A 23,249-nucleotide genomic window follows, 5' to 3' on the forward strand; every position below is an offset into this window, starting at 1 on the left:
ATAGAGCACTGTGTTGTAATAGGAGGCCAAGAATCCATCTTATTTGACTGTCTGGCTATTTAATCAAGCAGCTACTACTGGTGGCGTGTGTGTTTGTTCTTTAAGCAAAAAAAATACAGCTGGAATGTTTGTTTAACCAATGTTTTGTCTTTCATAGGTCCCAGGGGAGATAGGAAGCTTACTTGGGGATCCAGAGAACAATAATGGCAGTTCTCCAAACTAACACGAAATTTTTTTTTAAGCACACTTCCCAGTTTTACCAGAAATCCAATTTTCAGCATGATGAAGGCTGGCTATTGAATAGTGGACTGCACGGCACTGGGGGAGGGTTATTTTCTGTTCATGGAATTAAAATTATTCATTTAGTTTTAGGTCTTTACTTAACTCTTGATTCATAGCCATATTGCCCTTTATGGTTCTGAATCTATCACATGCCTACTAGTAATCACGTGTCTACCAATGCAGTGTAATAATCCTGTTCAGTAAATAAGATTCTTACAGCCGTGGCAGGTTAGGGTGTTCAAAGGGGAACCTTTTTTCTCCTCCTCTGTCCCCCCCACCCCCGAAAGATTCTGAAACCTTTAATTTCCAGCATGATTTTGATTTCAGACATTTTTTATGTAAAGTCACATTTCCAGTAAAAACAAATATTCATTAACTTTGAACATTGATAAACGTTTTGGTTAAATTGATAAACGTAACGTTTTCAAGAGAAATTCTGAACATTAACAATTTTTGTGAAAAGCTTGAAAAAACGCCTTTTGTGTCAGGAAAAACCTCTAACCAGCAGTAGTGACTTTTTCCCTTCTGAATACAAAGTGGAAATCTAGGGATTTTCCTTAATATTGTTGTCCTGAAGTGGCTGGCTCAAGAACAGAAGGAAGTTCAGTGCTTGTTTTCAATGAGCTGGGTCTGTGTAAGTAATGAAGTGGATATCCAAAATCCCAGGGGAAAATGAAGAGAAGAATTTGAACTATCTGAATAAAATAGTCAGGGGGTGAAAAGTGAAAATGTTAATCCCCAAGTATCCAAGTGAAGGTAACCTAATAAAATATTTTGACTATACATAATAATACTAAAAGAAGAATCTCACTTTTATTACCACTGAATCCAGTCTTCAGTGATAGGTTGGACTTCTCTGACCTGTTCTTAAGCCACTTAAGCATCTCCTTCATCTGGAAGGGAAAAAGCGCACTGAATCTGGCCTTGTCTTGAAGATGGCCAAGCTGGCCAATACCTTTCTGTGGCTTAGAAAGGCTTATGAATTTTGCTGTCATTTTTCATTTTCTTTACATTACATTTATTTAAAAAAAAAAAACAACCCTCACATCTGGCACTAGAATAAGATGTCTTAGATAGGTATGTTGACATATATATTGGTCTCATGGCTCTGCTATAGGAGTACATTAGTCTTGCCAAATTATTATTAAATTTGTTCATTAAGGTGTACCGGTTTTTGCCTTTTGCTTTTTGTCTTTTGTGCTACAGCTGAACTAGGCCAGCAGATTTTGAGCTGTCTATTCTGTTATCTTTAATATTCTTGGATAAACTGCCTTGACTCTTTTTCCACTCAATAAATGCTTATGGCAGTATATTCTCACATATCTATTTCATTTCTATGGAAGCTATGTCTGTGACACATTTAATTGCGCTTAAAGTAGCTGCAGCGTTTCTGTAGCTTGCTTTAGATTTATGACATACATATGCATAAAGATTGGGCCAATGTTGTTTTTTCCTTGTGTGGTCTTCTGTAGGAACTTGTCTTTTTTTTTATTAAGGATCAATATTTTTTAAGGGAGCCTCAACATGATCTTTGAGTTTAGTATCCACAGCTGTCTGTAGGACACTTGTTTGGTAGGGCTGTAAATTATCAGGAGCAAAAATCAACACTTTGAAGACCAATCTGTCTAGTCACAAGGTAAATAGACAGTTTGTCTAAATACCATTGGTTGCAGCCGCATTTATTTACACTGCCAAAAATGGGGGGTGAAAACCTGGTCTTTGGGGAACTGAATGGGCTTTTAACTTTTCTAGTTGAGCTCTGAAATCAGATGGAAATTTCATGGTATTTCTGAAATAGCATCTTTTTGCTAGAGATAGTTGAGGAGAAAATCTACATTAAGGGTTTTTTTACAGCTCTTATTGGCTGTTTAATGTTTGCTACTCTGTGTAAACAACTTCTCTACCCACTTAAGACACACTAAACGGTTAAGTCTTTCATTCCATTACTGTTCTATTTGTAAATGCTGACAAAGTAAGACGCAAATCTAATGCAGCTGAATGCTGGTCTTTAAAAGTGAATGTCACACAGCCAACTGGCTGCCTACTAGCTCTTCACACTAAAGTAGGAAAAAAGGTCTCCAATGGGAAACTCCCTTTCCTTTAAGATCTATGCCAGAAACCATTTAAGTGTACAGAAAACATCCTCCTGCAAATGTTAATTCAACATGGGACAAGACTTGTCATAGGACCAAAAAAAGCTATGAATTCAATGGCCAACTGGCTACCAAGGGAATCTCCCATCAGATTAACTTTATTTAGAGAGCTGTTTCTTAATTGCCCTCTTTCAAATTCTCTCGTCACAGTAATGACAGTAGGAAGCTGCTGACCGCCATCCATATGACAAAATCAGTAATGCAGGAATGTTGGTGGCCATCTATTTCAAAGCTGTCAGTTCAGTAGTCACCCAGCTTCTTATTGGCATATAGGTTTATCTAGAGGTGACATGGGGGGGGTCATGTGCCCCCCCCCCCACACACACACACAATTTGTTGCTTGGCTTATACTGTGTGCGCTCACACAGTCTGAGTGTGCTCAGTAACATTGCTGAAGCCAGCTGCCCTCACTCTGCCCCTGGGAGGCATGGGTAGTCTCTGGATTTTCCTTTTATACAATGGATAAAATGAAGGATCATCTGCCAATGTACAGCTTGGAGTAATTTTCTTGTAACATCTTTCTTAAAAACTAACCAAAACTCATTAACGTCTCGTGCACTTGCTGTGTGCAATTCTTGAGGTTTATAAGCTGTTGGTTTTGGTTATACAATGCTATAGACTCGTCTCTGACTCTCCCAGTTCTAACGGCTGGAAGCCACCTGGCTGTTGGCAGCTGCTTTGTACAATCGCTCAGCAATAGGAAGGAAGTCTCCTGACACATACTCGGTACTGGTTGTAGCCTTTTACCTAAAATATGCCCACAGGAGCACTTTCAACCTAGAACATTTAGGACCTACTGTACTCAAGAAGAAACCATTATTCAAAAAAATCTAGACATACCAGCTTTCTGCAAGCTGGGAGAATACATGGGTTCAAAGAATTCATTTTCTTGTTAGTAAGCATTGTCTTTAAATTTAAAAGGCTTTTCTCTGCAGGTAGACACTGGCTGCAAACAGATGTAAGCCTCTTGACAGACTCCTAGCATGGTGGGGGTAGAAAACTGGCTTTTCTGGGTGGGTTTCTTTTCTATCAATACTTAACAAGCCACTGGATGCTGAGTGAGAGGGGCATGGATATGGAACCTGGAATTTTGATATCATTCTAATTTATGCTGCCTTTAGCTAACTTCGCTAAATAAGGTCCTGATGCAACTTCCAACTAAGTCATTTGGAGTTAGATGGAAACCATAAGTGGGTAGCTGCTTTCTGCACTAGCTGAGGCTTTGAATGGTAGCCCTCATGGAGCATAATGTAGTGATATGATGGGGGACTGGGTGAATGGGTGGCAAAGCCTGAATCGGAGAGGAATGATTTGTCATTCTAACCAAATGTGGATGGGACAGGGCCACCCAGAGCAGGGGCAAGTGGGGCAATTTGCCCTGGGCCCCACAGGGGCCCCCATGAGAGTTTCTCGGGGCCCCTGGAGTGGGGCCCCCCGGAGTGGGGTCCCCCGGAGCTTCTTCTGCTCCAAGGTGGAAGGACCATCCGCCGCCGAAGTAGGACCCGCCGCCAAAGTGCAGCCGGGTCTTTGGAGGTAATTCGGCGGTGGGGGACCCCCGCCATGGGTCTTTGGAGTGGAAGGACCCCCCACTGCTGAATTACTGCCGAAGCGGGGGCCCCCCGCTGCCAAAGACCCCAGGCCCCTGGAATCCTCTGGGCAGTCCTGGGATGGGATAAAGCTCTTCTGGCCAACAATTCTTTTTTTTCAATATCTAGGAACAGCTGAGAGCCCAAAAGCTATCCTCAATGCAAATGATAGGAATAAAATTATAAAGACATGGCACATACCAAGCCTGCTATACCTGCTAGATGCTGCCCCCCTTCCCCCCCCCCCCCGCTCCATTTTAGAAGGGGAAAATTGACTGACTTTAATACAATACACACTACTCTAGCTACTTAGTATTAAATACTGATGTGGTTATGCACAAAGGTGTTACAACTGGTCTGTTCCCTTCTAGCTGCTTAGACATAATTGAGCTGATCACACACTTCAAACTTCTTCTAATAGCTCATCTGAAGCTAAAGATTAAGGGACAACTACTTGAATAATTTTTTTTTTAATTACCAAATACGCTTGTATTAGGCAAACCGCTTTTTGAAAACTCTCATGGCAGCCAAAGACGTTGATTAGAATGGTTTGTTTATGTAGCCTAGAACTTTTTTTTTTTTTTGAATGCTAGGAAGGGGCTTCTGAAGGAAGTCTATTAAAATAGAAGATGTGTAGACTCAGATAATTACACAGGCTTATCCAGACCTATTAGAGTTGGACAGGCTATTTAGATGACTGTGAGCCAGGTATATTTGGATGGGCACAAGAATGTGGCCTAAAGGTTAGGCCACCAGACTGCTACACAGAAGACTTGTGTTCAAGTTCTAGCACTGCCACTGGCCAGCCTGGTGACCTTGGGTAACTTGGCATTTTACAAATGGGGATCATGATAATTTTGTAAAGTGCTTTGACTCCTATAGATGAAACATGCTCTATAAGAGCTAGATATAAGATTGTATTTCCGTTCCTGGTCACACTGAGGATATGTGAGTTGAGATAAAATCAGGTTGGCTGACCTCTCTAGGTATTTATAGAGCTGGTTGGAAAAACAAGAGGGGGTGGGAGAATCAAACGTTTGACACTTTCCTGTCTCTCATCCATATTTTATTTGAAATTGGAAAAATTTTGACCAGCTCTGCCTTCGAAACCTCAAAACTTAGCTTCCAGAAGTTCAGCCTACCTTTTATTTTCATCTGAACATGTTCATCCATCTTAACTCTAAAATTTAAGTATATACACAGAGCTAGTACTTCTATGTAGGAACCACTTTGAGAATATTGATTTCTTCCTTCTCCCAACATCAGGCTATACAGTACATGGAACTGATTCCAAAGGATATGCAACCAGTTGCTGGCACGGAAGGGGCGTCCTATCGTCGTAGGCAGTTAATGAGGCAGCTTCCCATTTATGACCAGGACTCTTCCCACTGCCATGGCCTTGCTGAAAGTGAGATAAAGCTTATGGAAGATTTTGTAAAGAAATATAAAAGTGATGCCCTGGGAGTTGGTGAAGTTGCACTTCCTGGCCAAGGTGGCAGTGCCAAGGAAGAAGGGAAGCAGCATGACAAAAATGGAGCTGCAAGTAAACCACCCATTTCAACCAACGGAGCCCTGAGTGATGCACCAACAGGAGTGGAGTATGTAAGTGTCTTTACTTCTATGAAGTTCTCTTGGATGCTGATGTTACTGCATGCTGATGAGTTCCCATTACCCAAACAACTTTCAAAAGAACTCAGTGTTGACCCAACCCTGCTGTCATTGAAAGTAGTGTTAGGAAATGCTATTTCACTAGGAGGATGGTGAAGCACTGGAATGGGTTACCTAGAGAGGTGGTGGAATCTCCATCCTTGGAGGTTTTTAAGGCCTGGCTTGACAAAGCCCTGGCTGGGATGATTTAGTTGGTGTTGGTCCTGCTTTGAGCAGAGGATTGGACTAGCTGAGCTCCTGAGGTCTCTTCCAAACCTAATATTCTATGATTCTGAGTGTTCACCCAGCATTGATCACGTCTTAATCTCACCCTTAGTCAAAAGCTGACTACCTAAATTTAATCACATGGAAAAAAGTAGCCTTGTTTTCATTACCTGCAGCTCCTATTGACTTCAGTGGGAGTTATGGGGTTCTCAGCCCCTTTAAAAATCAGACAAGTTATCTCAAGTTGGGCATGAGAGAATGAGGCACACGCACAGTTAGTGGCTTTATTTTACTACACCTATAAATTACCGAATAATTCAGTTGGGTCTTCAACCCAAATAAAAGTAAAAATAACATAATGCTGCCTGCTATTTAAATTTGAAAATAATGCTTTGAACACATAATGGTGGAGGTGCTCTGCACTGAAGTTACGTGAGCAGTTATTTTTAGATATTTCACAGGTTTATGATTTAATACATCTGGAATCCATCATCCATAGATGTGCACAGCTGGGATTGAAAAATGCATTTCCGAAAGTATCCAGATTCTTTACCAGTCTTTTGTGCTCCGAGAATATGCATCCAATGTAACATAAGGTTTAAAAGGGGTCTTAGGTGGTGAGCGTGATCATTCCAAGAAATGCTAGTCATAAAATATATTCATTGAGCTGGAAACCTATTTCATGCTGAAACTTGCCAAGATAACTTCAATTATTTGATTTAAAGCTGAAAAACTAAGGTGTGAATTTTAAGGCAATATTTTCCTGTAACTTATTACACTGGGATTATAGCATGTCAAGTGCAGTCACTTTTCATTCCCTATCAAGTAAAGACCTCTTATTAACTTTCTCTTTGTCCATGTTGACTAGTATGTAACTAGTCTTCAGAGTCTGGAATACACCTAAAGCTGGGTGAAGAATCACAGACTAAAAAATTTAGTATCCGAAAAAGGAAGACTTCCATTTAAACTCATTTATAAAAGCCATCTTGGCACAAAGGGCTTATTTAGACTGGAAGTTTGTCCTTCCAAGCCAATACATAACTGTGGTGTTATTCTTCCAAGAACTTAAAGCTTTATTTTTGTTCAGGCACCAGCTGAAAACTGAAATTGTTTCAAAAATAGCACCAATGTCTCTCTTGTAATTAAGGTATCACGTAGCTGAACTTTGAGGCACCGCTGTAAAATTCCACAGCAGGCTTTGCCATACCAAAGAGTAACTGCACTTTTCCCAGTGTAACAAGGGCACCTATTTTAGTATGATTTGTGGCAGCAATTAACACAGCTGAACTGGCCTGAGTGGATAGGATCTCAAAAGCTGAATGTGTTAATGTCCTAAATTATACTGGTTTTCCTAGAACTGCACAGGAATGAATCCTGAAAGTCATTCTCTTACATAAAAAGACAATGGGGGTCTGATTCTCCAGCCTTTCTGTAATCACTGCTGTGAAAACTGGTAGAATTTTTAGATCCACTTCATACAAGTGTAAATGGGCAAGAAAAGTAGAATTAGGCCAGACAGATCAGGGCTGGCTCAGCCAATGCTGAGATTCCTGCAACGCCGATGCTAACGTGACTATTACTCTTCCTTCTCCAGTGCCACATGATGTGCTAAACCAGCTGCTCCATGATAAGAGCTAGGTGGTGACATTAACTTGTGTCCTGGTCCTCTCTCTCACTGCCCTTGTTGGAGCATATCATAGATTCCTCCCTCTTCCTGTCCACACCAACTTGCATTTCCCCTTACTCTCAACACAGAAACATGCACACCCAGTACTGGGCACACACACTATTTTTCTTGCCTCTAAAAGTAGCATGGATGAGGGAAGGAGACTGTGGACTTCGGCCACAATTCTGCACTTTGATTCAATGGCTTCATACTAGCAAACTTCTCCTACTCCAGTGACATTACACCTGTAAAAGAGCTAAGAGTGGGGCCTTGAAACTCGGGAATTGCAGTTTGGGGGCAAGGCAAGCCTGTGGCTTTGCGGGGGGATCCCAAATTTGCTTGAAATTGCTTGGAGGACAAATCTTTGTCCTTGTGCCAGGCTCCCATTCAGTCATGAATAATTCCCTGATGCATCTTAAAGACTAAGAAGGGATGGCAGCTATGCACCGGGCTGCAATTCAAATCCTGTCCCATTTGTCCAAGCTAAGATGCATCTTGGTATTTTATTCCTTGAAGAGCAAGGCCAAGAAGGCAGCAAATGGTATTCCAATACAGCATTTACCTTTCAATTAATGAGTAGCCAAAACAATAGGGGAGATCTGAACGCAATACAGAAAGATGACTGAGAATGAATTTAAAGTTGCTTTAATGCAGGCAGAGAATGAAGTAAAAGGGATGTAAAGATACTTGCAATGCTAAAACTTAGAGCAATCTTTTATTTGTCATTTAGACTGTTATTACTCTAGAGCCAAGTATTGCTATTATCTAATGCCACCATCTTCTGTGCATCTCCCAAAATCATAAAGTGTAAGCCTAAATATTGCAACATCTTCCCTTCATGCACTGACTTACTTTTGTCTGTGGGATATCTCATTTCTCCCCTCCCTACCACTGCTTCTGCTAGGAGGTTTCAATCAAATCTGTTAAGCAATCTCCAGGCCATCTGAAGCTGGCCTCAGAAGGGGGAATGTTTCATCTGTGGTCTTGGGAATTACCAGGACAGTAGGCTATACTTGCCAGTTTCCTGACACCCAAGATAATAGAGCATAGTGAGGTCAGAGTTTCCAGTCATTGAAGATATGAAAGTCAAGGCTGAGGGAGGAGGCCAGTCTTGGGATGTACCAGGGTTACAAAATGTGAAATGGTAGGGTGTACTGTTTGGGGGTTTTCTCGAAATTCACTTCGGCAGCATTTTGCTTGCTTTCAGGTGTATCCAAAGGAAAGGTCTGCATGAAGCAGCTGATTTTTCACCAGGGCCTAATTCAAACTGACTTTGCTGTCAAGGAGATCAGATTGAAGTACAGAACTAAAACCTTGTGCACACAGCTCTGCATTGTGACAGCAGTAACTACATGGGACCATTCCAGTTCATTTTTCGGTGCAGTATTTGGTCTCCCCTTGACAAATCCCTTCATATTAATTGCACGTATCAATTGGCAAATACCTCCCTAATACCAATCTTGAAATTGCTGTTGCACCGTCAGGCAGCTGTTTCCTACTGGAATCAAAGTGTATAAAGCAAAACTTATTGGATCAGTGTAATTCTCTCCATAAGAAAGGAAGCTGATCTCAAACCACTGTGGCTGTACTTTTTACTGCTATTGGGGAGGAGTTCCGTAGCTATACCAGGACACTGTTCCTACGCAATATCTCCTGTGAGCCAAACTAGTTTTCTGTCAGGCAGAAAACAGAATATTTCTGACCCACCCTGTCTCAATAAATGTTCCAGTATTGCAGCCAGCATGTTGGAATCAAATGAACCAAACTGCTAAGCAGTCAATCAAAATTAGCCACAGTTCCAAATAGTTTGAGGCCAGCAGCAGTCTAATAAATATTCAGTGGTAGCACAGACATATTGAAAAAGGGGGAAAAATAGCTTAAACTGTGGAAACTTCAGTTGTAAAAGAGCTTTGAGAATGACTGGCTCTTTTGAGAGGTCAAGTTCTGAAACAATTCAATATGGAGGAAGGGAGTAGCATTCAGTTACTCCAGGTGGTAGTCAGCAAATGAAGAATTCACTCATCCCCAGAGAAATGGAGCTGTAAGATGAGAGAATTGCACATTTTAGTAGGATCGTAATAAGGCAGAGTTCCACTTACCACAAGGAAGAATAAGTGGAAATATTACTGTTTGATGCTTAGTGAAGACTAAATAATTGCCATAAGAGGGAAGAGAGAAACAAGTTCTGAGTTTTTATTGGCAAGAAACATGAGCTTGAACCCAGAGGTTTTTTTGCTTGTTAATGCTGTGGTTTAATAGTTAGATCTCCCAAAATCAGCAGAGTTGGGATGAGTCAGTTCTTGGAGATTTCCTCTGAGACAGCAAGCAAGCTCCAGGTTGCTGCTGAATATGATGGTGAATTCACTCGATGGCCCTCTTCTCCCTCACCCAGGACAGAACCAGAGCTCCTAGACTGATATAGAGGGTTACAGTGAAGTTTCCAGTGTTCAGATGGTATGTAAAACCCATTAGTTTAAAGAATCCATCATACTTTTTGCAAGGATAGAGATGCTAAGCCTGATGTTCTGGCCAAAATCCAAGTTAAATGATGGTTCTCCCTGGCACTTTCAAGTGCAGAAGTTATGCTTCACTTTCCCTTTATAAAAAGTGTGACTGATGCAAAATACCTGTTTACCATTCTGGAGATGGATGAGTGAGCCATTCTAATGTTTGTATATATTTATTAGTGTTTTGGAACCCTTCAGGATGAAAGGAATTGTAGAAATTTGACTGACATCCTTCCAATCCTGTATTAAAAATTGCATAGGATGCCAAGTCAGGTCATATCTGTTCAGTTGTGTGACCTTGCATGTCCAACATTCTGCTGTCCTCACTGGCTAAGATGGAGCAGGATATTTGAACTCTGCAACACCATGGTCATGTTCCCAGCAGTGCTGCCCATACAGACTTCCCCTAGGGTGTCTTAAAGCTGCAAAGAGCAGTTATCATCATTCAGATCCACAGGACAGGAACTTCTCACTTAACGTTGTAGTTATGTTCCTGAAAAATGCGACTTTAAGTGAAACTATGTTAAGCAAATCCAAGTTCCCCATAAGAATTAATGTAAATGGGGAGGAGGAAGGGGTTAGGTTCCAGGGACACTTTTTTTTCTCACCAGACAAGACTGTATAAAAGTTTTAAACAAACAATTTAATACTGGTACACAGTGATGATTGTGAAGCTTGGCTGAGGTGGAGGAGTCAGAGGGTGGGATATTTCCCAGGGAATGAATGCCTTACTGCTAAATGAACTAGCAATTGACTGAGCCCTCAAGGGTTAACTCTCTCACTCTACAAGGCAGCAGGAAAGGAGGGAGGGCAGAGAGACACACACCCTGTGTGTGAGAGAGAAAATGCGCATTTTCCCTTTAAGTAGCTGACCCTAGTACACTTCCTTGTTAATTAAATCAGCTTGCTGAGACCTGAGGGCTTGGCTACACTTGAAAGTTGCAGCGCTGGTGGAGGCTTTCCAGCGCTGCAATTAGTAACCATCCACACCTGCAAGGCATATCCAGCGCTGCAACTCCCTGGCTGCAGCGCTGGCCGTACACCTGGTCTGGTTGGGGTATAACGAGTGCAGCGCTGGTGATCCAGCGCTGCTCGTCAAGTGTGGCCACACACCAGCGCTTTAATTGGCCTCCAGGGTATTAGGAGATATCCCAGAATGCTTTTAACTAAATTACTCTCTTTGTTTTGTTATGCAGCCTCTCTTTGTTTTGTTGTGAACTCGGGGCTCAGGGAGCTGCTTATCTAAAAAACAAACAGAGCTCCTGTTTGCTGTGATCAATCTGTACCTGGCTGTAAACAATCAAATGAGAGGCAGGCAGGGAGCGAGTGAAACAGCGGGGAGTCGTGTTGGATGCAGGCTGTTTGCAGTTAAGGGTAAGGGATCGGGAACATGTTCTGATTTTTCAAGGCAGGAAGGTAACACAGTGTTGGCTCCAAAAATCCCCTCTCTCTCTCTCTCTCTCTCCCCCCCCCCGCTCCCTGTCACACTAGACCCCACTCCACCCCCCTCTTTTGAAAAGCACGTTGCTGCCACTTGTACGCTGGGATAGCTGCCCATAATGCATCACTCCCAACAGCGCTGCAAATACTGCAAATGTGGCCACACACCAGCGCTAGTAGCTGTGAGTGTGGCCACACACCAGCGCTGTCCCTGCACAGCTGCACGACCAGCGCTGTAACTCCCAGCGCTGCAACTTTCAAGTGTAGCCAAGCCCTGAGACTGCAGCTACTGCCTAGAAGCTCCTTCCGTCATGTGTCTCCCCCCCTTCCCCGCTCTATGGAAGATGGAGTAAGTAGGGGGAGGGGGGAGACACCCTGACATTAGCCCCCCTCCCCCCGCATAGCAAGCAGGAGTCTCTGGGAGCAGATCCAAGGCAGAGGGCAGGAGCAGCACATGGTAGTGGGGCAGGGACAGCTGCAGCACAGGGAACTTAGGGGAAGGGGGAGCTGATAGGGGGCCTGCTGGTCCACCCTGGTTCCAAGCCCTCCACCGGCTAGCTGCAACAGGCTGCTCTTCCTGCAAGCAGTGGACAAAACAGGCAGCTGCCAAAGGATGTTAGAAGGGAGCATTGCACAACTTTAAACCAGCATGTTCTCTAACTCAGGGGTCCCCAACCCCCAGTCCGCGGCCCGGTACCGGACCGCGGCCTCTTACAAACCGGGCCGCGAACCGACCCAGTGGACCTCCCACAGGCGTGCCTGCGGGAGGTCTACCCGAGCCGCGGGACGAGCGCTCCCTCCGCAGTCATGCCTGCGGGAGGTCCGCTGCCCCGGGGGCTCGGGTGGACCCCCCGCCGGCATGACTGCGGACGGTTCGCTGGTCGCGCGGCTCAGCTGGACCGCCCGCAGGCACGCCTGCGGGAGGTCCACCGGCTCCGGTTGAGCTACCGCAGGCATGCCTGCGGGCGGTCCAGCTGAGCCGCGCGACCAGCGAACTATCCGCAGTCATGCCTGCGGCAGCTCAACCGGAGCCGGTGGACCTCCCGCAGGCACGCCTGCGGGAGGTCTACCCGAGCTGCGGGACGAGCGCTCCCTCCGCAGGCATGACCGGTCCCTGGTCCTGAAAAGGTTGGGGACCCCTGCCCTAACTGATCAGCAACTTAAATCGAAACAATGTTAACCAGGATGACTTTAAGTGAGGAGTTCCTGTAATTGGTATGTTCAGCAGCCGTGTTAGTCTGAATCTATTTCCTCATGTTAAATATCCTCACACCTTTTTGTCAACTGTCGGAAATGAGCCATCTTGATTATCACTACAAACGTTTTTTTTTCTCCTGCTGATAATGGCTCATCTTAATTAGCCTCTTAGAGTTGGTATGGCAACTTCCACCTTTTCATGTTTTGTATGTATGTATCTCCTTACTATATGTTCCAGTCTATACATCTGAAGTGGGCTGTAGCCCACAAAAGCTTATGCTCAAATTTGTTAGTCTCTAAGGTGCCACAAGTCCTCCTGTTCTTTTTGAGTAATTGGTATGTGTTGCACTGCAGCAGAACGTACTGGGGTTTGGATGTGTTTTGCTTTGAGATTCTTGTTCGAGCATGAAACCGGGAGTAAATCTATGTAAACTGAACCTGGGGATGGATAAGGTTTGTACAGACCCTTGGAGGAAAAACATTTGCAGAGCTCTGCTTTTGTTACAATACCGCCACCACCACCTTTTCTATATGACTGCATGAGGGAAGCATTAACAATGAAATGTGACACTTCAGAAGTCTGTCAAAAGAACTGAAGCCTGGAATGGTTCACTCCTTAATCTGTATGTTGGGAATAAATAAACAATGTTCCTCCTATTCCTTAAGAATGTTCATTTTGTCAAGGATGATCAGCCACTGTTTCAATAAAGGGATCACCCCATGGGCACATATTAACCCCTGGGTACATAGGGTAGGTGTGCTTGTAGTGGACGGGTGAAGGAACTAGTAGGGAATCTCTCTGCATTGCTATTCAGATATAAGCACTTTCTCACAACTATAACCAAGGCAGGAGGCAACAGCATGATGTTGCAATCTTACATGCCACATGCTGGAAATGTTTAATTCTGGAAAAAACATACGGAAGAAAACGTTAGTACAGCAGAGTGCTCTGCTATAAGAAGGAGGGATGAAGACAATGCTGGGCAGTCAAGGGATGTGCTCATCTCAAAATAGTCTTTTCAATACTTGAGGCTTGATTAAATCTTGTGGGTTCCTTTCTGTAAGGGAATGAAGAGGGAGACATGAGATGAATGTCCAGAGAAGAGATGGCTATTGCTCCAACTTTCCACTTGGTTTGGTGGTGGAATTCTTAGCAAGATGCTCTGAGGAACCACCCCCACATTTTCAGATTATGTGCCTGCGTTTAGATTATCTAGACATCTTTGGAAGTAAAGTCAAATGTTGCACAACTTAATATTTTTTGTTTAAATTATATAATTGCAGTCTACAAGGCTGCCTCTCTGAACCTGGAACACGATCAACCCACATGAGTCCTGCTCCTCTGCCCACACCCCTTCTCTGACCACAGGAGACTCAGATTGTCAGAGCTCCCAGCAACTGTCACTCAAGACAGAAAGTTTTCCTCAACATTGTGTACTTTCTCTGTCTTCTGGTGCCCCACAGCTAGAGACAAACATAAACAAAATGGCTGTTTGCTGTAAACATAAGTTGGAGTCTTGAATTTTAATTCCTAACTTCTGATTGTCCACAACTCTTGCCACACTAAACTCTTGAAATAGTTAGTTGTTTCACCAAGAAACTCTCCAACTAATCAGGCAGAGCAATTTAAATCACAACATGTGTGAGACGACAAGCTGCTTAAGCAGTACATCTTGTTTTGATGAAACTTTAACCAGTGCTTCAAAGACTGCTGGTAGAAAATTGCCTTACAGCCAAAGGCTATGCTGGATGAAATTCCAGCTGCCACTTAAAGCACTTGATTTGATGACTGAAAAACTAAAATGCTGATCAAGTGCAGACTCAGCAGCTATGAGGCAGACTCTGTCCATCCAAAATTGTAAAATGGGAATATAAAGGGTAACCTGTCAGCCACAATAAAGTCTGTGTTTTGGCTGAAGAGAAGAGGTGTGTTTCTTTTCTTTTCTTTTTTTAAATGATTGCAGGATTTCCCATTGTGGACTATAAAATAAATAAATCCAACTGATCCTAATTGTAATATGAGCTCACAGATCTCCCCAAGTACCTGCAGGTAGCTTTCACTTCCCATCCTTTTGTGGACATGTGGCGTCTAATTCTCTTACCTTGGTGTAAATGAAGGGTAACACCACTGACGTTCATGAAGCTACACCTGTTTTAAACCAGTGTATGTAAAAAGAGAACCAGGCTCTTAATCTCTCAACATCTGCACAAAATGGCACCTGTTAAGAGATGCTGATTTTTTTTGTTCTGAGTTACAGGATGTCATGTAAAAGTAAAATCAAAACTGATCAACTCTGTAGATGACATGCAGATTGGGGGAGCGGTAAATAATTAAGAGGCCAAGTCACTGATGCAGAGCAATCCAGATTGTGCTTGTGCCCAGTTTACCAATCTGTGTTTCACTAGGGACAAGCTTTAGGTCAGGCCCTTAAGAACAGACTGTAGGCTGCTTTTAACTCAAATTTATCAAAGAGAAGATTTAAGGAGTGACTTGATCAGTCTATAAGTACCTACACAAGGAACAGACATTTGATAGAGGGCTCTTCAATCTAGCCGACAAAGATATAACACTACCCCACGGCTAGAAGTTGAAGTTAGACTAATTCAGACTGGAAACAAGGTGCAAATCTTTAACAGTGAGAGTAACTTTATTATTGGAACAACTTATGAAGAACTGTGGCAGATTCTCCATCACTGGAAAGCTTTAAATATACATTGCGTGTCTTTCTAGAAGACCTGCTGTAGTTCAAGCCTGAATTAATTCAGGCAAGTCCTATGGCCCAGCTATGTGGATGTCAGACTAAATGATTACAATGATACCTTGCAGCCTGTGAAACAGTGTTAAAAATCTGATTAATTTTTCTCATCAGAAGGTTACAGGGCCAGATCTTTACTTAATGGGAAATTCGTGTAGCTCCATTGACTTCAGCTGGGGTAAGTTGACACCGCTCCTCCGAATCAGTGGCCCTCAGTTCTCATCCTGGGGTAGTAAGTCTTTAATGCTTTTCATTGGACAATTTTGCAGCACGGCCTGCATGGCTCCTTGAGACTGGTTTCTACTTTTTACTTCTTGGTCACTTCCTCCAAAGAAAAATATCACAGCAACTTGCTCCTTTCCTCAGCTCTTCCAACTACTCTTGCTGAGAGTAAGGGCAGGGCGGGGAACAACTTAAATTATGCAGCTAAAGTAATACCTAAATTGGACATTTTTTATACAAGAATTCATACGTATTCTGCTGTTAGGCCACTGATGGTTTAAAAACAAGATCTTAATTCTCCTACTGCAGGACATAAGCTGATTATCTGGCTGAGCCTAAGACCAGAAAGTGTTTCCCTCTTGGTATATTATTGAACAATTAGCAGCATTCCTGCCTAATTACTGCTTCCCCTGGAATATCTAAAAGTCCTTCGTGTTGGAGACAAGATGGACTATTTTAGGCTAGATGGATTATTATACTAGTCCACCATGGCAGTTATCCGTCAGCACTTACCAACTGTTTAAGTAAGAATACAAGATCCAAACAAAGCCATAAATCAGGAATTCCCTTTTAAAAAAGCCACTAAAATACGCAAAATTCTTAATCATGAATATGCCTTGTATTTACAGCAGGTTTGATTGCCAAGTGAATTGCAGAAAGTATTCTTGTCCAGCAAAGGGTATGAACTACCTGGGCAGTCCTCCTCTCTTTTCTCCACACACCGTCAATAATCTGTTCTCTATTCTAGTGCTGCGAGAACTGCAAACAGGTGGTGCCTACGGACTGCCCTGTGGTGTACGTGGACAGAGCAGGCTACAATCGCCAGTGGCACCCAGGCTGTTTTGTATGCCACAAGTGTTCTGAACCTCTGGTTGACCTGATCTACTTCTGGAAGAACGGTGCGGTTTGGTGTGGGCGCCATTACTGTGAGAGCATAAGGCCACGCTGTGCAGCTTGTGATGAGGTAGGGCTGATTCCCTGCTGCAATTCTGCTATCCCTAGGAAAACAGGCTTTCTGGGACCTTGGGCAAAGAGACCTGCAGTGCCTACTCCTCTTCTATGTTCCTCCATCTCTGTATACCCAGGAAACTCTCTTCTAGCTGCATCCTGCTTATTTGTGGGGTTTCCTTCCTCCCATGCATGCTTCGTGTGTCTGTGTGTTGCAGGGGGAGGTGTTTGCACACACATGCACCCCTGTTTGAGGCTCTGGGGACCTGGTAATGTTCCTACACGAATCAAGAGGCTCAAATACCATATGTGGAAAGTAGTTAGAGAATTTGTTCTCTGATGCTTCCCACTGGCTCTAGAAATGTCAAGGACAGGAAATCTGGCGGTGAGTTGGATGTGCAGTATAGGGCTACTAGTAGAGCGAGGTCTCCATGCAGTTAGATAGCAGCAAGGGTTATGAATTGGAATTGGAATGGGCTTCATATGCTGTTCCATATGCACTTGTGGTTTAAATACCTTTTAATTTTTCAGGGGGTCTGAAGAGCTGGTATTTGAATCAGGATTAGAGTTAAGATGAGGTTCATGGTATAGGGCTGAGTTTCAGGTATGGAATCGACAGTGCAGAAAATGTTGAGCTGGTTGTGTTATATTTCTTGCCAACAAAGGCATAATCTTGCAAGTTTCCATCATCTCATGCCAAAATCTCCTCACAAGGGCAACCATTTTTGTGAGGTTTTGCTCATATTAAAAAGAGCTAATATTTCTCCTCTGGCTTTTGGATCTGGCCTAGAACCAAAAGCACTGGGTAGACTGACTCTGATCCAGAGATTTAATCTCAAATTTGAAGTGGTTCAGGTCTGAGACCCTAGTTTGAGGCTATTTAATGATTAAGAAGCTTTGTCAAAGAATAGTCAACTGCTGTTGTCTCTATTGAATGTGGCCTTTTTTAAAAAGGTCCTGGATAATGGTCTCATTGAAATGTAATCCAGTATGTTCAAGGTAGACTATGTAATTGTGTTCTCATGGGACCTTATATCTATTATGCACTTGTCTACGCTTACCGGAGGATCAGCTCTGCGGCGATGGATGCATCGGCCGTCAATTTAGCGGGTCTAGTGAAGACCCGCTAAATCAACCACTGATTGCTCTCCAGCTGACTCCTGTACTCCACTGGATTGAGAACAGTAAGGGGAGTCGACAAAAGCTTCTCCCGTTGACATTGCATAGTGTGGACCCCACGGTAACTAGATCTAAGCTACATCAACTTGAGTTACGCTATTAATGTAATTCAAATTTGCATAGCTTAGATCGACTTTCATGCATAGTGTAGACAAGGCGTATCTCATGAAGAGATACAAACGGTGAGAAGCTTTTAGAGAGCGGCTCTGATACAAGTTGCACAAATTTTCTACAAACAGCTTAAAAGATGTTGAAGTATTAGCATTAAAGTATTGCAGGGGGAAGGTCCTGCATTGAGGCACGGTAGAGAGCTGACATTGCTTCCTATTAGGAATAATAAATGTGAGTAATCAGCTCATTTTGTGAGCATTCATACTATTTTGGGGAGGGGAGCAGGCTCATTTTCTAACTCCACTGGCGCAAATCTAGAGTAACGTCGTTTTACTCAGTGTAGATACACTAATGTAAATCCAGTGTAACGGAGCTGAATTTTCCCCTTTATTTGCATTTAAAAATCTGTGTGGGCTTTTTTTTTCATTTTTCAAAGCGACATGTAAATGGTCTGTGGCTTTGGTTTCACCATCAAGAATGATCCCATGCTCTTTGTTTACGAGTTCTCCTAAGAACAGCTTCCATATCTAATGGAAACCAGTAAATGTATGTTTGTTTGTTTTGTGCTCCAACTTGGCAAACTCCCTTTTTCTTTGCTCACCTAATGAAGGGTGATGGTTGATGTGATGAGGAAAAACTACAGCAATAAACAGATGTATTTGATGTATTTGTTACTTCCGCAGATAATATTCTCAGAGGACTACCAGCAAGCTGAAGGGCTGACCTGGCACAAGAAACACTTTACCTGCCTGGTGTGCGAGACACTGCTGACTGGCAAATCCTTCAGCCTGGATAAAGCCAAGCTTCTATGTACGACCTGCAGTAAAACCAAACAGCCCTAAACACCCAATAGCTTGAGAATCCAAAGTCTGCTCTCATAGATCCAAGTTAGAATTGGTGTAAATTGACAAATATGTGGAAAGGGATGGAGAGGGGAAAATCACTTCGTGTTTTGCTCAAACTAGTCTGGCGGTTCACTGCCAGGCAACTAGAAACCAACTCCCCCCACCTTAAATTGAAGGAAAATAACCCTTTGGGGAGGAAATAAAAAGGAAATTCACATGCTAGGGGACAGGAAGGAGATCTCTGGTCTCTTACTGGGAAAGAATTGCACTAACGGACTGGCATAAGTAGTTTCTGGGACATCATATCCACTAGGCTAAACCTTGTGATTAGCATGTGACTAATCTGAACCCAAGAAATCCAGAAACATGCAGACTTCTGGTTCAACTGTAAGATCTTGCTGCATCCTTTTTTATAATGACACATTTCAAAAGCCCGTTTTGGCATACTAAACCTGTGGTCAATAACTAGTTTTATGGAGTACGTGTATTCATAGAAAACTAAAAATGTGTACTATCAATGGATTCAAAGAATTAGATTAACCTAAGAAATTATGTTGTGGGCAGGAAAATTGTATCTATGTACAATTCACTGTAGTTTTGGCATATTAATTGCCTGCAAGAACGTGGTTGCAGGTAGGTTATTGCAGTCCTCCTGTGAGCCAGGCATATCTAGGCTGATGGCAGAATGGAGTGATTATAAGGGCAATTGACTAATCCCACTATTTAATTGGAATTTTGATATGAAAATTTCCTGGAAATTCTTAGACTTGTAGCCCCCAAGCTACAGGCTTTAACCTCATACTCACTTCTCATCCCCTTTTATAGTTAGTGAATTTCTGGGGAGAGGCATGGTATTAATGGGAGTAATAATGGGATGGCCTCAAAAGTGGGATTTATTTGGATTTGATTTGTGTACCACTGGTTTTTGGTCTGGAAGTCTCACAGAAACCAACTTTCTCATCAAAACAGTCTTGGTTCTTGCTGTGCCTGAAACATTAGGATAATGCTTTAATGCTCCCACCCAAGAAACTGAAAAAGGATTCTTAACTTCCAGACATTCCCAATCCTCTTATCAATTCCCTAACCCCTCTGATTCTGGTAATAGACCAAAAGAACATCCACTTTGGTACACAGTGGTATAAGCCTGGTTTTCTATATTTTATACCCAAATTACTCGCTAAAGAGAACTGTAATAGTTTGCAACAATATTTCCCTGCTACATATGTAAAATGCTTGGGATTGCTGGCTAAACTATCTTTAAACTATAGAAGATGTGTGTCTGACTTTCAGCCAGGCTAGGTATAACTGCATGCTGAGTGTGTGAACAATTTCTGTAATATTACTGAAAATGTGGTGAATTTGAACATGCAACAAACATATTGGCATAAGCAGTTGAAAGCTGGATGCACATATCAGGTTCCTAGTTCTTCACACCTTATTGCAGGCACAACTGCACATGCAGTCACACAGCAAGGGTGTACATTAGACATGTTCCAAGTGAAACCTAAGTTTACTCAAACCCAACTTCACACCTGAAAAGGAGAACATCTGCCAATATAAATGAATCCATATAAGCCTATCCCTGGGAATAGGGGTGGGAATGGATAAATACACATAGGAAGGTCTGTAAAAACATAGTGGGGACTCTTTTATGATGCACATAATAAAGGCTCTGTTATGAATGCCGCTGACTTAGTTGACATGTTTATAATTGGTATTCCTGGACATGCCTGGACATTTAAAAATAAAACCCTACCTCCATGACTAATGTAGTAGCATCAAAAGTTTTGAAGTTATGCTGATGGTAATAGTGATGGGAACAGTGAAAATGCATCATTTGTGGAGTAACTACAGTATGCATATTTCAGGGGTTGCCTGTGGCCATTTTGTCAATCTGACTCATCTCTGATTTCAGCTACTTATAAATCACTTTAAAATGTGTTGACTCCAAGTTACAATAGGAATTGTTCAGATCTATTTGAATAGCTTTAGATAGAAGTAGTCAATGATCGTTGAATGTTAGCAATGTATGAATGGAAAATAAAAACCAATGGCTTCATTTTACTGCACCCTTCATGTTCTTTGTAGTACCCTGAATTATTGCTGCCCAATGTATGTGAACTTTCTAAAATCCATCTGACTTTGTTTGTTTCTTTTTTAAATGTACTTCTGTACCTGAAAAGATTAAGGGTAAAAAGCACACACTGCATGCAATGGCGGGTGACAATAGCTTGAATCAGGTAGAGAATACTCTTTCAATAAAGAAATTAGCAGCCAGACAGCATTTAATGACAGGTATTCACTTTCTGTTTGTGCTATGTTATGCTATATTGTAGCCAAATCACTTCATAAGAGGTAAATATGAAAAAAGAATGTGCGTTGAAAAAACCTACAAATCACATGCAATGAGCCAATAAAACATTGTTCTTTTTAAATGTAGTAAATATCACTCTTGCAGTGAATACAGTACATCTTTGGTCTACCCCCTACAGCGTAATTGGTTTCTTATTTTGCTTCAAGTAAACTGGCTGCTTATTCCTTGCATTATATTTGCTTTGAGATGGACACAAAAGCAATAGGAGTCTAAAGCCAACGATATTCAGGACAAGTTCAGATTTCATCTAAAAACGTCTCAGCTACTGCAGTTCATAGAGATATATCTGTAAGGTGATCGTCCTCTTTTTAAAAAAAATAAAAATAAAAAAACATGCTCAGTTCAGAGTGAATATGAGGTGGAACAAATTGTTCTTGTTTTGTTATTTCAAAAGAATTTGCATGGTGGTAATGCGTATAAATGTCAGCGCCGATGAAGGCAGAACAGTGGTGCCTTCAAGTCGCAGGACTTTAGAATCTTAGTGAAATTGTGGGAAGAAAACATCTTTTCAGATACTTTGCTGGCAGTAATTTCATTTTCTTTCGTGCATGGTTTGTCCTGCCCAGGGCCTGACTGGACCTTGCTTACGCTGGTTTGTACCTGTGCAGCTTCACTGACTTCTGGCCTAATTTTTCCATTGTGCCGCACTCCCTTTGAACTAGCACAAAGAGGCAGTAAACTTGGGGTATCCAGCCACTTGATAGTCCTATGTGGCATAAAACCAGCCCAATGATTCTAGGTAACACCTCTGCCCACCCTCACCCCTTCACAGCTTCTGGCATCTCAGGGTGTGACCTTGCAAAGGGCAGTGGGGGAGGGAGAGCATAGCTCAACTTCACTCTGTCTGTTCCTGGATCCCAGAATGACATTTGGAGCTATAGACAGCCAGGCCATAAGGGTCCCTGATGGGTTTGAAGGGCTGAAGCAGCCCCTCAAAATAGGGCGCGGTAGGGGCATAAAGCACGATAGAGACTGTAGCTATTGAATAGCTATTCCTGATTTAAACTAGTATAGCAGATCAGGCTTGGCATGAAATTAGCTAGTGAAAGCAGCTTTCTATTTTCTGTATTAATGTTCTACCCAGCTTTTTTGTAAGAATCTGGCCCTACAGATCCTTGATATGAAAGTAGTCCTTGCCTAAGTAGTCGTAATGAATGAAACCATTTCCATAAGGAAGGGTTGGCAGAATCAGGTTCTTAATTTCCATTCTGAAACTTTGTTGTTGTTATGGGCCAAAATATTTTGTATTATATGAGTGTAAGTCTGGTATAATTCAATTAACTAGTTATGGATTTTCATCTGTACAGTTAAGAGCAGGATTTGGCCTAGTGTTTGAATTACTGGAATAAAATTTTAGGTTTAACTCTTCTAGAATTTAAAACAAACTTATTTGTGTTTTTAAAAATAATAATTGAATAAACTCCTATTTTGACCATTCTCAACACATTGTGTCTGCTCTTTTGTTACCAAAAAAAAAAGAAAGAGCTTGTTCTTTCTCTCAAAGTAGTGCTGTTGTGAGTCAAGCCAATTAAATCCTGGTTTGTTTTATTTAATCTCTCTAGATAAAATAGTAATTAAACTGTTTGCTCCTCAGTGTATTGTGGGCCTAAGGTTCTGATTATGTAAAAAGGATCATAATGTCTGCCACATATGTTTATCCTAATGAATAAAGATCATAGGCCATAGATTATAATACAATTATTTTAACATACAGTAGCAACTGTATAAACTTGTGTGTAGTCTGTGCCTCCATCAGTGGTGAGACAAGATGGGTGAGGTAAATCTTTTTAGTGGGCCATCTACTGGACAGGAGGGATAGCTCTGTGGTTTGAGCAGTGGCTGGTTAAACCCAGGGTTGAGAGTTCAATCCTTGAGGGGGCCATTTAGGGATATGAGGCAAAAATATGTTAGATGATTTAATTGGGGATTGGTCCTGCTTTGAGTAGGGGTTTGGACTAGATCTCCTGAGGTCCTTTCCAACCCTGATATTCTATGATCCTCTCTTGCTGAAAGAGAAAAGTTTACACACCTCTTTTTCAGGTCCATTTGCCATTAGTGGTGGATAGACTTATTGAATTAAACAATAACCAGCTAATTTGATTACTCAGGAT

At 42.2% G+C, this 23,249-nt stretch overlaps 1 protein-coding gene across 1 annotated transcript in view; it reads left to right on the forward strand.

Moving 5' to 3' along the window:
• LMCD1 (LIM and cysteine rich domains 1) overlaps positions 1-21,502 on the forward strand; it is a 65,287-nt gene extending 43,785 nt beyond the window's left edge. The window contains exons 4-6 of the mRNA XM_045024569.1: positions 5,288-5,623; positions 16,430-16,645; positions 18,603-21,502. Coding sequence (XP_044880504.1) covers positions 5,288-5,623; positions 16,430-16,645; positions 18,603-18,761 — 711 coding nt within the window. The 3' untranslated portion in view covers positions 18,762-21,502. The remainder of the gene's footprint in view (positions 1-5,287; positions 5,624-16,429; positions 16,646-18,602) is intronic.
• Positions 21,503-23,249: the final 1,747 nt, after the last annotated feature.

This window comes from Mauremys mutica, chromosome 7 (genome assembly GCF_020497125.1).
Source record: "Mauremys mutica isolate MM-2020 ecotype Southern chromosome 7, ASM2049712v1, whole genome shotgun sequence".
Taxonomy (NCBI): domain Eukaryota; kingdom Metazoa; phylum Chordata; order Testudines; family Geoemydidae; genus Mauremys; species Mauremys mutica.